The following is a 15,391-nucleotide window of genomic DNA, read 5'->3' on the forward strand; positions in this document are numbered from 1 at the left end:
CCTCCCATCAACCCCCATTCCCCACGTCCCAGTTGTTGTTGTTGTTGTTGTTGTTGTTCTCCTCCTCCTCCTCCTCCTCCTCCTCCTCCTCCTCCTTCTTCTTCTTCTTCTTCTTCTTCTTCTTCTTCTTCTTCTTCTTCTTCTTCTTCTTCTTCTTCTTCTTCTTCTTCTTCTTCTTCTTCTTCTTCTTCTTCCCCTTCTTCTTCCCCTTCCCCTTATTCTTCCCTTTCCCTTTCCCTTTCCCCTTCCCCTTCCCCTTCCCCTTCCCCTTCCCCTTCCCCTTCTCCTTCTCCTTCTCCTTCTCCTTCTCCTTCTCCTTCTCCTTCTCCTTCTCCTTCTCCTTCTTCTTCTTCTTCTTCTTCTTCTTCTTCTTCTTCTTCTTCTTCTTCTTCTTCTTCCTCTTCTCCTTCTCCTTCTCCTCCTTCTTCTTTTCTTCTCCTCCTCCTCCTCCTCCTTCTCCTTCTCCTTCTTCTTCTTTCCCTTCTTCTTCCCCCTCCTCTTCCTTCTCCTCCTCCTCCTCTTCCGTCTTCTCCTTCTCCTCCTCTTCCTCCTCCTCCTCCTCCTCCTCCTCCTCCTCCTCCTCCTCCTCCTCCTCCTCCTCCTCCTCCTCCTTCTCTCTCTCTCCTTTTGAGCATTGTACCCACATAGAGTTCTAAGACACTGTGATACATGCATTTCTTTACATGTTGTCTATAAAGGGATAAGAGAAAAAGACATTATAGTGTACTAGAAAAAACTATAGAGTGACTGTCAGAAGTCCTTGGTTCCAGTCCCTCCCATTAGTAATTGCGATCTCTAAGGTGTCCCTTGATCTTTCTGAGTTTTTGTAAGTTATATTTAAGTGAAGAGAGAGTAATAATACCTGCCCTACCTACCTCCTGGAGTTGCTGTGAAGATCAAATCAGATAATAATATATGTGAAAGCACTTTGAAATTTATAAAGTACTATACAAATGTAGGATGTCTGTTGCTTTAACACTAAGAATACTTAAGAGATTTAAAGAAATCCTACTGTGCTCATAAGGCAGATTAGGATAAAAGAGCTGGCGAATTTCATCTTTACTAGTAAAAAAGTTACTCAGAATACATAGCAGCAGGAATTAACTGTCTTAACTCTGAATTAAAAAGCACACTTCTCCATCTCACTTCTCCCCTCGCCTCCTCTTGCCTTTCCTGTGCGAATGTTCTTTTGGAAGCTTCAGTGTACAGCACTGGGAGTTTTTAGTACTGATGATATGCTTTCTTTTGAGTCCACCCTCTACCATCTGCACCCCCACCACACACACCCCCACCTTGCTCCTGGGCAACCAGATTGCCTCTAGAAATCTGAGGAACACCATTGTTTCTTCAGAAGTCACACTTCTCTATATTAAAAGGTTTGGCTCACCAAACTGTGAGCACTCTGTTCTCTTAATAACTCACCAGCTCCTGTCTGACAAGGCATAAGTGCACTAGGGTGATTCCACTCCTTTATTGCCATTAGAGATCTGGTAAGAGATTTTAGCAAGCTGGAATTTTAGATTTCAAAAGTTCAACCATTTTTAATTCATAATCAAACATCATCTTCAGGGCATTCTTATAAAAGCTGATTGACATTTCTGAAATTGCTCCTTTATTTTACTTGAAATTAAGTCAACATTTCCAAGGAAGAAAAAGGGCATCCATAATTTCATATCTTGATGCTGTTTTCATTTTATAAATATCTTTTAATGTTTGTCCAAATGCATAGAGATGTTTTCCATATTTGCTTTTCTTCTGTGAGCACATTATTTTTATTTCTGAGTTTCTGGGGAGGATTGTATCTGCCAGATGGAAGCGAAATGTTTGAAAGGCCTGAGGAATCCTAATTTCTGCCGCTGTAGAAAAGCTGGAAATTTCTGCAATGGGGAGTGGGTGGGTGGGTGGGTGGGTGGAATGGTGGTGGATCTCCATTCCCTGAAGAGGTTGGCCCCGATTTGAAAGGTGATATTCTCTGGGGAGCGAAGATGGACTTGAAGACAGAGCAGCGACATTCATTGGACAAGGAGTAAAGGCTCAGTTTAGTAGAGAAACAACCAAGTAGAATAATTCTATATATTCTCTGATTGAAACCCAAAACACAGGCAACAAATAACCCCATCCCTATTGTCATCTTGAAACCCCAAACACAAGAAACAAACAATAACCCCACCCCCCACCTCCAGCCAAGGTAACTATCATTCCCAAAGTCTTCACTAGTTAACACATTCGAAATCGATGTAAGAAAGCGACGACAACGTTGACAAGTCAAAATTAGTCAATATTCCAAGTTTACAGGAGTTTTACTTTAGGGGCAAAGGGGGAGGGAGGAGTCAGGAGGGAGTGGAGAAGTTGGCACAGACCCTAATGCTCTTTTCAAGAAAAGGGTGGCCAGAAAATCACCCGCCCTGACAACAATCGCCAGGGGACCAGCAATTAGGGCATAGCTTAGTGACTCTGAATGCGGTCCATCGGAGGCTTTGCGAGCTCCGCGGGCTCGGCCGCAGAGCGTGGGAAAGTCCCCGGCGCGCGCTGGGGGCCCGGGGGCGCGCGCACAGGTGGCCGGGGCCGCGCTCGGGCGGCGGGTGGGCCGCCAGGCGTCGCGCTGGAGCCGCGGTTGCCCGGGAGACCGGCGGGGCGAGTGGGCGGCGCGGAGCCGGGCGGCGGCGGGAGCCACTGGGCGCGAGTCGGGGGCGGCGGCGGGGGGCGGCTCCCGGGGCGGCGCGCGGGGAGCGGCGGGCCGGGGCGACGCGCGGTGGCCGGGGCGCTGCGGGCGCGGCGGGGACGCGGCCCGGGATGCCTGCCCGGGGCGCCCCTCTGGCGCCTCTGCTGCTGCTGTCTCTGCACGGTGAGTCGCGCGGCCGCGCCGCCGCCGGGGGTCCCGCCCGGGGTGACCCTTCCCGGGCGCAGGCCCGGCCCGCGCGGAGTCCCCGGCCGTTACCGGGCGGCCCCCGGGGGACCCCAGGTGCTCCGGGCGCGGTCGGGAAACTTGCTCGCAAAGTTGATGAGTTGCGCCGGCATCTGGCGGGGACGGGCGGGCGCGGACAGCTTCATCCCTCTGTCGCCCTGCGAGGTGCTGCCCGGTATTCCAAAGCCTTATTTAAGAAAATCAAAAGAGCGCCGGCTCTTTTCCCCCCTCCTCCTCCCCCAGGTTTTTTTTTTTTTAATTGGCTTAGAAAAATGCACGAAATATTGTAATATTATAAAGGAAATATTCTAAGATTACAAAGGAAATAAACGTGTGTTTAATTTTTCGGTTAAATTAAATTGAGTTTTTTACTCTTTCTTTTTTTAACACTGTTTTTTACGAAGAGCTGTCGTTTGTAAATGCCTTTTTTTGCGAGTGTATTGTTAGGTGGAATCTTTTTTTTCTGGTCTCATTTAATTGGTTGATAAGATTTACTAAGATTTATTCTCCAGGATTTATTTTAAAGGGTTCAGTGACTGGCGGATTATTGTGGTTGGCCCTATTTCTTTTTTGGAGTTATCAGTTTGTTCCCCACCGTTTTAGGGCCTCATTTGAACTGGTTATGTGTCATAGATTTTTGAAATAACCTTATTTTAACCTACTTCCATTGCATAAACTCACTTAGTTAAGTGAAGGGAAGAATACAAAACTTTAGTACAAATTTTCCATAGAAACTAGTGAGGAAAATCGTCAAAATTTCAGTATATTTTTCAGTAGGGATAATGTATAGATAATAATTTATATATGATCTATGATTTGTGCTTTAAAATTGATTTCGGCTGCTTACTTGTTTGGGAGGGTCAACGTTTTTCCCTATTCTCTTCCTTCAAGTGTGAAATAAGAGAATGAATGGGTTTTTAAAATTTAATCCCTTAGACATAGCTGAAGATGGTGTAAATATTACTATGAGAACAGCTGAATTTTTTTATAAATTATGTTAAAATTTATTTTAATCAGTGCCACAATTTGTAAATATCATTTGTGTATAGTCTGTCTTTGAATTATTAGACAGTACTTTCAAAGAGTTGATGTAATTCACAAGGATCAGTCTTACAAGGTCATCTGATTTTTTTTTTCTTTCAACAGAAGCATTTCTAAATCATTAGGGTGTTTTTTAAAACTTTCAAGGACATTTCAATCTGCTTGATAATCTTGTCTGGAGAGGCATTTTTTTCACTCTCCAAAAATGGGTTGGTTATTCTCTTCATTTTTAAAAAATTTTATTTTTTAATATAGTAGTTTATGATGATTTGTTATATTCAATATTCCAACACCAATCCCACCACCATTGTACCTTCCCAGAGTTGGTTATTTTCAACATATATTTTTCTGAGAGTGTGTCTGGTAAGCAGGGATAGTGGTAGAATTCAAAGGTTAGTAAGAGTTTGTCCTCAGCTCTTCAGGAGTTTGCAGTTTCAAGCATTGCAAATTTAAGGCGGTAGGAATGCACGTATGATTTATAATGCAAGGAATATTTGGTAAATGCTACTTTTTAATGGTGTTAGTCATGATGGAAGAATTAAGAGTGAAAAGTTTAGATTTGATCTGAACTTGGAATGAGTAGGATTAAAATTGGCTGAGTGGGAGTGGTTCAACTTTCTTTCCTTCTTTTAAATTTTGTTTTTATTTTTATTAAAACTTTTTAAAATTGAGATTCTTTGGTATAATTTCTTTGGCCCTGTTTCTTTTTGGAGTCAGTGTTAGTAGTGTTTTTTCATGCACGTAATTGCAACCTCACACTTATCACCAGTGTACTCATTGTCCTCTTGCCAGGACCCAGGGCCCAGGGCCCCTCCCTTTCAACCTATCCTGCACCCAACTCAATTGTGTGGATTAGTTCTGTTGTGTTGCCTTTGGACCTTTGCTAGTACTTTGCTTTGTATCTTTAGATCTCAAATATGAGAGAGATCATTCTGTATCTATTCCTTTTACTTTTAAATTTAAAAAGAATTTAAAAAGTTTTTATTAACACCACCTTGATTTCTAGTTATTGATAGTTGGGTTCTAGACATGCAGTGTTCCATCATCACTTCTGCCACCAATGTCAACTTCCCTCCACCAGTGTTCCCAGGTTCCCTCCCCTCCTTCGCCCCACCCCCTCAACCTGTCATCTTGACGGGCTTCAGTTTTGTTTAGCCTGTGATTTGGATACTTAGCCCAGTCATTTCTTCACCCCTCCGATGTGCCTGAATCCCCTTGATCTTTGCCCATTGCCTTGATCTGTGTCCCCCCTTGCCCCACTCCATTTCTTTTCTTCTCCCTATACTGTGGGGCTAAGGATGATCTAAGAACTCTCCATTTTAAATGATTATATTTTCTCAACCAGTTATTCTAAATACCATGTATAAGTGATATTATCCTGCGTTTTTATTATTCTTCTGGCTTACTTCATTTAGCATATCTTCCACTTCTATCCATGTTGCAGCAAATTGCATGATTTCATCATTCTTTATGGCAGTGTAATATTCTATTGTGTATATTTACCACATCTCCATAATCAGCTTATCTGTTGTTGGACATCTAGGTTGATTCCAAATCTTAGCTATTATATTGAGTGCTACAGTGAATAGTGGTGGTCATTTGTTCTCTTGAACGAATGTTTTTTTTTGGTCCTGGGGTAAATGTACAAAAGTAAAATTGCTGAGTCATATGGCAGCTCAAATTTGAGTTTACTTATGAAACCTCCGTATTATTTCTGCATAGGGGTTTAAACCAGACAGCATTCCCACCAGCAGTGGATAAGAGTTCTCTTTCGCCACATCCCCACAACACAGATTGTTTCCAGTATGTTTGGTGTCTTTCATTCTCACTGGTGTGAGATGGTATCTCATAGACTTTTGGATTTCCTTAATAATTAGTGATGATGAGCATTTTTTCATGTGCCTCTTGGCCATCCCTTGATCTTCCTTAGAGAAGTTCCTATTTACTTCCTCTCCCCATTTTTTGATGGGGTTTGGGAATGTTTTTGTTGTTGATCTTCGTAAGTACCTTTGTGTTATTTTTTCAGTACTTTGTATATCCTGAATATTAACCAATTATTTTATGTTGTCGCCGAAAATAATTTTTTCCCATTCAATAACCTGTCTCTTAATTTTAGCCCATGTTTCTTTGGTCATACAGAAATTATTTTATTTGCTGTAGTTCTATTTGTTTATTTTTGATTCTTTCATCTTTGCCAGTCATTGTATCATTGACAACACCTTTGAGGTCCACTCTATCCCATTCTTTCTTGACCTAGCATCATCTGGTTCCATCTGTGTTGCTGTAAATTGCATGATTTTGCTCTTTCTTAGTGCTGTGTAGTATTCCATGTGTGTATATGAGTATATATGTGTATATACCACAACTTCTTGATACACTCATCTATAGTTGCACATTCAGGTTATTTCCATATCTTGGCTGTTGCACCAAGAACCACAGTGAACACAGGTGTGCATATATCCTTTTGAATTAATGTTTCTATGTTTTTTGGGCAACAATTTGAGGCTCTTCCTGTTCTTGGAGCGAGCAGGTATGGTTGGACTACACTAGCTCGAGACAAGGACAAATGGAGACTTTACTGGCGCCCGCTCGAGCAAATGGAAGATCAATGGGACTACAAGTGACAAGTGACAAGTGATGTTTTTTGGGTAGATGTCAAGAAGTGGTATCAATGGGTTTATGGGAGTTTCATTTCTTATTTTTGGTTTGTATCTCCAAATTGCATTTTTTGGAGGTTGAAACAGATAATAGTCCCAACAACAGTGGAAGATGGTTCCTTCCTCACTGTAATCCTGCCAACACTATTTTCAGACTTTTGGATAATAGTACTATTCTCAATGGTGTGAGATGATATCTTATTATTTTGATTTGTATTTCCCTAATCATGAGAGATCATGAGGATTGGAGCGATAGCACAGTGGGTAGGGCGTTTGCCTTGCATGCAACCGACTCGACTCGTGGCATATTCAGTATGCCAAAAACAGTAACAACAAGTCTCACAATGGAGACGTTACTGCTGCCCACAAGAGCAGATCGATGAACAGTGGCATTACAGTGCTAATCATGAGTGATGATGTGCAGTTTTCCATATGCCTATTGGCATCCATATGTCTTCTTTGGGAAAGTGTCTGTTCCTCTCCTTGGCCCATTTTTTTTTAATTGAATCACCATGAGATAGAACATTACAAAATTGTTTATGATTGCGTTTCGATCATACAGTGTCCCCAAACCCATTCCTCTATCAGTGTAATTTCCCAGCACCAGTGTCCCCAGTTTCCTTCCCACCCTTCAAGCCACCCTCCACCCTGGTCCGCCTTCATGGCAGGCACTTCTCTCTCGTTTTCTCTCATTTTAAGTATTGTGATTTGTGATACAGATGCTGAAAGGTTTTCATGTATATCCCTTTACCTGCTTTCAACACTCAATTATTTCCAGAGTGGTCATTTCGAACTAGTATTGTCATAATGGATCCTCCTCTCTCTTAATTACTCTCTATCTCGCACATCATTGATCAACCATTGACCAGACCTCCTGGCCAGCCTGTTTTCCCTGGCATTGGATATTAGTGTCATACTTTTTTTTTTAACATCCTACAAATAAATGCATTCTATATCTGTCTCTCTCCTTCTGACTCATTTCAGTCAGCATGATACTCTCCAAGTCTGTTCACTTATAGGCAAATTTCACGACCTCATTTTTCCTAATAGCTCTGTAGTATTCCACTGTGTAGATGTTTCTTTATCCATACGTCTGTTCTTGGGCACTCAAGTTGTTTCCGGATTCTGGTCATTGTGAATAGTGCTGCAATGAACATAGAAGTGCATGCAGATGGTGTTTCTGCTGTGTTTTTGGGTCCCCAAGGTATGTTCCCAGAAGTGATATTGCTGGATAAAATGGGAACTCAATTTCTAGCTTTTTGAAGAATGTCCATATTGTTTTCCAAATAGGCTGGACCAGCCGGTAATCCCAACAGCAACAAATGAATGAGGGTCCCTTTCTCCCCGCATTTGAGCCAGCACAGGTTGTTGTTGTGTATTTGTATGTGTGCCAGTTTCTGTGGTGTGAGATGAAATCTCATTGTTGTTTTGATTTGCATCTTCCTGATGATCAGTGATGTAGAGCATTTTTCCATGTGCCTTTTGTCCTTGGCCCAGTCTGATCTGAAGAAAGAGATTGGATGAAGGCTATGGAGTGGAGTTCTGAAGTGGAATGTGTAGTGGCCAGTGTGGGAGACATATGCAAAGAAGCAAAGGTTAGAAAGATAGTCGAGAGCCTTACATGCTGAGTTATGCTCTTAGTAGAACATGGAAAAGCCACTGATACTGTTTTCTGAGATTGAGAGGGGAGGGGATAAATAGTTCTAGAGAATCTGTGTCCAGTGCAACAATTTCCAGAAGAAATAGCCACATTCTGGAAGAATGTTCTGGCTGCATTTTGGTTCTCCAGCCAGCTAATGGCAAAATTGATTTGAACAAAGTAAGGCCCATACTTTGAACTTCTCAAGTGGAATTAGTCGGGAGGCAAGGACATTATCAGAGTCATTTCATTATTAAGTGGGAAAGGGAAATGGATACCAGATTAAGAAACAAAAACAAAAATATGGTGGTGGTGGTACATTTTGCAGTGGGATAAAACTCTAAAGGTAGAACTGGTCTCCTAAGTTTTTGAGAGAAAATGGATATCAGGTAATGTTTTAAATTTTTGTTTAGTTCTCTATGGAGTAACTTGAAAAGGAACTTGAATGGAAAAGTTGACTTTTGCATACTTCTGCCAATAGGTTGGATATAGTCAAAGTGTTTTTTTGTGCATCTGATGATTCCTTGTGAAAAATGTTCCTGAGTCTGAGAAGAAGTATAAAAATAAAGAAAACAACTAAAGAAAATCAAGTGAATTATGTGCTTACTTGCTAACATTATGAAAAATTTATTGAAAAAATTTAATGTAGTTAGTATTTTGGAAGGACTTAATTTTTACTAAATATGTCCATAGTTTGACCTTCCTGAAAAGTGAGAGTAGATGAAAATTTTAGAGAAATTAAGCTTAATACACTTAATATTCAATGTGGACTGTTAAGGGACAATTTAAATATTAAATCACCAAATGCTTCTGAAATGTTTGCTTAGAACTTGTCAGACCCACCCAAGGTAATGATGCAACGGGTAAAGACTTTTTCCCCTGGTAACAGTATGTGGCACATTTTCAAATGTGTTTTCACACTTCGATAGTGGAAGCATTTATAATGAAAAGTCTCATTCGAATCTTCATACTTCAGCCATGTGATTCAGTGTCAAACAAGGCGATGTGCTGGTGCACAGGATTTTTTAGTTGCAGGGAGTTATACAGAACAACTTTGGGAAAATTGGCCGAGTTGGATGAAAGTTGGGAAAATTGTGGCATCCCACTAAAATTCTCATCTACGACTGTTTTATTTAGATAGAGATCCTAAACGCATTGTTATCCACACTAATGATCACAATTTGCTTCTTAATTTTTGTCGGAGGTAGAATTGCTGCAATTGAGGTACTGTAGACACTGTGTGAACAGTTGAACCCTTGATATCCTTTTCCCTGGAGGACTTCCTGGTGCTCACACAGCTCCCTCTAGTTTCTTGAGAGCATCCTTCATACCATCTGCAGACTTTGAAATCTTCTCTGTTCATGCTGTGAGAGGAACTGGTTTCAGAGAAGTTATTGGTTTTGGGGATTATATTCAGAATGCCATCTGATTTGAACAAATTAAATATTTGAACAGTTACAATTTAAAAATTATATTGCTGAGTTTGAGTTTAAAAGTGCAAATTAATCTATTTATTAAGTCATTTTACTAACATTGGAAAGGTCTTTTCATTTCTTCAATGTTTGGGTAATTGATTCCCTCTACACCTGGTTTCCTACCACCTAACAAATGGAACTGGTTTTCATCTCTGATGATTTTAAAATTGTAGAAATGAGAAATCTGTCAAAGAGATTTTGTTTCCTAATTTTACAAATGGCAGACTCAGCCATCGATAAGATAGAATTTATTATCTTTATCAAATATTGTATTGGTGCTGAAGGCTCTACCTCACTCATGCATTATAGGGGATAACTGAAATTTGTTTATAAAATAGAATTAAACTAAATTTATATCAATCTGATGTTGTGAACACGAATCTATTCAATAAAAAAATCTATATGAGTCTCCTTTAGATTTCTGTTCATTTTACATTTTGATTGTGAGAAATAAAAAACTGGCAGGATGAGGTGCATAGTCTTCTTTAGAAAAGTGATAAAGAAGTAGAGGTCCCAGAATTTCTAGTTGGAAATTCTTGTGTCACATGCAGTTTTTCAGAAGATTCATCAGAGAATTAGGTTAACCTCAGCTATGAATGAGAGTTGATTGGGATTGATGTTTGGGACAGATGATTGAAATCTGTGTTTGTAAGATCGAAAATTTTTTTTGATCTTAACAATAACACATCATGGTTTAGTGACTTCAGCATAGTGGGGCCACTCTAGGCCAGTTTTAAAAGGATAATTAATCCAGTATATTTTTTGTTTTGTTTATTAACTTTCTTAGTGGATCACGCAGTTTTTATTGAATGAAACTTGCTTAAACAGATAGGAGAGAAAGAGGGGAAATATGTGGTGAAAAGAAAACAGAGGCTTCTCCAGAGTGGAAATAAGCAAGCAAAGAAACAGACAGGCAAGGAGAGACAGGTGTGTAGAACACGGGTTTGGAAGAACAGACCTAATCCAATATTTTAAAGCATGGAAAAAGATAAAAATTTTACTGAATTCTCTTTAATTTTATTTTATGCTAGTGGAAACATTATTATAATTTAGAGAACTTTCTGTTTATAGCAGTTGCTCATATTAAATTTTTTTTTCAGTCTTGTATCTTTTAATGTTGTCACTTGACTCTTTTCTCCTTATCTTTTATCTTAGATGGCAGATTATTTTGCTAGAGGCATCATGTTCTTGTAAGATAAATATATCTAGTTGTTCATAGCTCTAATTGTTCACCTCTGTTTTATTTAACTTTAATTTTTTATTTCAACTTTTTAATTTTTAAAATTGTCATTGGATCACCATGAGGTACAAAGCTTTCATGATTGTCAGTCATCCAATGATCAAACACTGATCCCTTCACTAGTGTGCATTTTTCACCACCAGTGTCCTAAGATCCCTTCTGTCCCTACCCTGCCTCCGTGGCAGGCACCTTCCTTCTTTCTCTCTACTTTGGGCATTATGGTCAGCAGTACCTTCTGTTTTGAGGGTTGATAGACAACAACTGCAGCAACCCTGGGCCTCAACCTGGCATATGTGAGTGAAGACTTCATCATTGTTGATAGCTTTTTCTTGTTCCCTAGAGTTAACGCTATGATCTGGTCCTTCGTATATGTGCCAGTTTGTGTGTGTATGTATGTATGTATGTACATATATATATATTAACTCTATGATCCGGTCCTTGGTATGTGTGCCAGGTGTGTGTGTGTGTATACATACATATATATTAACTCTGTGATCCGTTTCTTGGTATGTGTGCCAGGTGTGTGTGTATGTGTGTGTACATATATATATATATATTAACTCTATGACCCGGTTCTTGGTATATGTGCCAGGTGTCTGTGTGTGTGTGTATATACATATATATATATATTAACTCTATTATCTGGTTCTTGGTATGTGTGCCAGGTGTGTATGTGTATGTACATATATATATTAACTCTATGACCGGTTCTTGGTATATGTGCCAGGTGTGTGTGTGTGTACATACATATATATATATTAACTCTATGATCTGGTTCTTGGTATGTGTGCCAGGTATGTTTGTGTACATACATATATATATATTAACTCTATGGTCTAGTTCTTGATATGTGTGCCAGGTATATGTGTGTGTGTACATACATATATATATAAACTCTATGATCTGGTTCTTGGTATGTGTGCCAGGTGAGTGTGTGTACATATATATGTATATTAACTCTGTGATCCGGTTCTTGGTGTGAGTGCCAGGTGTGTGTGTGTGTATACATATATATCTTAATTCTATGATCCAGTTCTTGGTATGTGTGCCAGGTGTGTGTGTATGTGTGTGTACATACATATATATTAACTTTGTGATCTGGTTCTTGCTATGTGTGCCAGGTGTGTGTGTGTGTGTACATATATATGTATATATATATATATTAACTTTGTGATCCGATTCTTGCTATGTGTGCCAGGTGTGTGTGTGTGTGTGTGTATGTATGTATGTACATACACATATATATTAACTCTGTGATCCGGTTCTTGCTATGTGTGCCAGGTGTGTGTGTACATACATATATATTAACTCTGTGATTCGGTTCTTGGTATGTGTGTCAGGTGTGTGTGTGTGTGTATGTGTAGATACATACATATATTAACTCTGTGATCTGGTTCTTGCTGTGTGTGCCAGGTGTGTGTGTATATACATAAACATATATTAACTTGTGTACATACATATATTTTAACTCTGTGATCCGGTTCTTGTTGTGAGTGCCGGGTGTATGTGTGTGTACATACGTATATATTTCCTGAAAGACAATGCCTGGTGTTGTGCTCAGTAGATAATGGTAACTGATATGAGTGAGTGGTTACTGCAAGAGCGGAAAGCCAGGTGTGCTTGCAGTACTTGAAAGGATTGTTTTATGTCAAAAATTTTATTTAATGTATTTTTTGACCACACCCGGTAGTACTTGGGGCCTATTCCCTGTTGTGTTTTGGGGTTACTCCTTGTGGTGCTTGGGGGAACCGTATGCTGCTAGTGGATCGAACTAGGATCTGTGTGCATGCAAGGCAAGTGCCATAAGCCTTACACTAACTCTCCAGTTTGATATTTTTCCTCTTTTTAAAATTTACAATTTTATTTTTATAATTAAAAATTATATTAAAGCACCATGATTTACAAAGTTATTCATATTTGAGTTTTATACATACAGTATTGCAGCATTGATCCCACGACCAGTGTCAGTTCAAGGTTACAATTTTCCTTTGGGTATCAGCTTCAACTAATCTTTGAACCTTGGTGAATGTATATTTTGCAGATCAGAAGTGATAGAGCTCTGGGGTTGGTGCTTTATAGTACAGCAGGTAGGCACTTGCTTTCATTTGACCGGCCTGGGTTTGATCCCTGTCATCCCATATGGTCTCCTGAGTACCTGCCAGGAGTGATTCCTGAGTGAAAAAGCCAGGAGTAAGCCCTGAGCATGGCCGCGTGTAGCCCCTGAACAAAAACAAACAGAAAAAAAATTGCAAGACCTCTGTAATTAGTCTCCCCCCCAAAAAAATTCTGTGACTTATAAGTTTAATTTATGCAGTGCTTACAAATAATTTAAAACTAATTAACAGCATATTTGTAATCCTAAAATATTGCAGGTTTCCATTTTGAAATTAAGTTTTCCTAAAAGATTTTCAAGACTTTTTTTGAAGAATGACATTGAATAGGAAGTTTCTCATTTCCATTTCTGGAATACCTTTTGGTATGTGTGTGTGTGGGGGGTGATTTGGGCTATATTTGGAGTTGCTCAGGGGTTACTTCTGGCTCTGCATTCAGGAATCACTCCTGGCGGTGCTCAGGGGATCATATGGGATGCTGGGGATTGAACCTGAGTCTTCCACGTGCAACGCAGGTGCCTTACCCGCTGTACTATCTCTCTGGCCTCATTTCAGGTATTCTTTTAAAATATATTTTTGGTTTGCTTGTGTGCCATACATATTTGGAGGTCCTCAGGGCTTATTCCTGCTCTGTGCTCAGGAGTCATATATATGCATTAACTAAATTAACCTTATGCTGGGGTGTTCATTATAATCTATTCCCGATGACAATTATCATTTGTTCGTCCTTCGAAGGGTCTTCCCTTCTGACATCTTCATATTTCCGGCCTTGATTGATTTCAGCTGTGACTTGTGTCCTTAGGGAGCATCCTCTCAGGTCTGCAGTGAGGTTTGTAGCACTCAAAATGTCAGAAGACTCCTGTGAGTCATAAATGATTCCTCAACCATGTGCTTAGAGAGGCCTTTTTGTAACATCAGTCAGTGATCATGATAATTAATCTGTGTGGATTTTTTGGACCACACTCATAACTGTCTGTTATTTAACTGCTTTCATGCATCACGGGTCAGGATCATTTGCCATAGTACAAAGTTGATGGCAAAAAAGAGAGACTGCAGTATTGTTACTGTAACTTACATAGAGCAATTCAAATTAGGCTAGTATTTAATTAAACTACTTAATTAAATTTTAGGTTTTTGGGCCACACCTGGCGTTGCTCAGGGGTTATTCTTGGCTCTGCACTCAGGGGTCACTCCCGGGAGGGGGATACTGGGGCCACCATATGTGATGCTGGGGATCCATCTGGGGTCAGCCACAAGCACCTTCTCTGCTGTACTGTTACTCTGAGATTAGTAGTTTGGACTGCCCTTGACTTTGAAAACTTGTAGCCTGCTCGCTTATGCCTATTGTCCATGTGTAAATGTGGGCAAATACAGGTTTTATTCACTAGGACCTGAGAGTATGCAGAACAGGCAAAAAGTTTAAAGTTGTTGACATATTTAAAGAGAAAACTACAGGGCCCAGAGATGCACTACAGTAGATAGGGCACTTGTTTTGCATATGGTTGACCCGGGTTAAATCCCTGGGATCCTCTGTTCCCTCCAGAGCATTTCCAGGAGTGACCCCTGTGCAGAGAGCTGGGGTAAGCCCTGAGCACAGCGGATGTGCTCCTCACCCCTCTAAAAGAAAGTCAACTTTGAAAGGCTCTTAAATTTTTTGTAATATTGGAACCTAAACTTTATTGGGGTTTTAAAGGTTATTGAAGACTCTCTACAGCTTTTGTTTATGTGGATTGTGTCCACTGATATTTGCCGTTTCAGAAATGAAAAGTGATAAATGAAAAAAATGCTAATTTTCAAATAGCAACGCTTTCATTATGTGTTGACAAACACAACAGGTTTTAGTGACAATTAAAATTTTTTCCAAAAGCAAAATTATTGGAACCAGACAGATCAAATGGGCTGAACACTTGTTTGTGTGCAGGAACCTGGGCCACGCCCTCTTTCAACCGCCATCCATGTTCTTGTCTGCTGCTGTGTCCTCTTCATCCTGAAGTGCTGTATTAGTCTGAAGTACATGAGGATTGCCTGGTCTCGTATAGACATGTAGAAAGGGAAGGAGCATTTTGTTAGTTTTATTTTAAAGTAGCACTGTAGCACTGTAGCACTGTCATCTTTGTTCGAGCGAGCACCAGTCACGTCTCCATTGTGAGACTTGTTGTTACTGTTTTTGGCATACCGAATACACCACAGTAACTTGCCAGGCTCTGCGGTACAGGTGGGATTCTCTCGGTAGCTTGCTGGGCTCTCTAAGAGGGACAAAGGAATCAAACCCAGGTTGGCCTCATGCAAGGCAAATGTCCTACTGGCTGTGCTATTGCTCCAG

The 15,391-nt window shown here is 40.2% G+C and overlaps 1 protein-coding gene across 3 annotated transcripts in view; it reads left to right on the forward strand.

Moving 5' to 3' along the window:
* Positions 1–2,717: 2,717 nt before the first annotated feature.
* The window catches only part of IGSF11 (immunoglobulin superfamily member 11), a 169,894-nt gene continuing 157,220 nt past the window's right edge, over positions 2,718–15,391 (forward strand). For 2 of the 3 annotated variants that reach the window (XM_055128439.1, XM_055128440.1), the window contains exon 1: positions 2,718–2,845. In XM_055128439.1, coding sequence (XP_054984414.1) covers positions 2,794–2,845 — 52 coding nt within the window. In that variant the 5' untranslated portion in view covers positions 2,718–2,793. The remainder of the gene's footprint in view (positions 2,846–15,391) is intronic. The other variant, XM_055128441.1, reaches the window with a different exon arrangement.

Source organism: Sorex araneus, chromosome 2 (assembly GCF_027595985.1).
Source record: "Sorex araneus isolate mSorAra2 chromosome 2, mSorAra2.pri, whole genome shotgun sequence".
NCBI classification, from domain to species: Eukaryota; Metazoa; Chordata; class Mammalia; order Eulipotyphla; family Soricidae; genus Sorex; species Sorex araneus.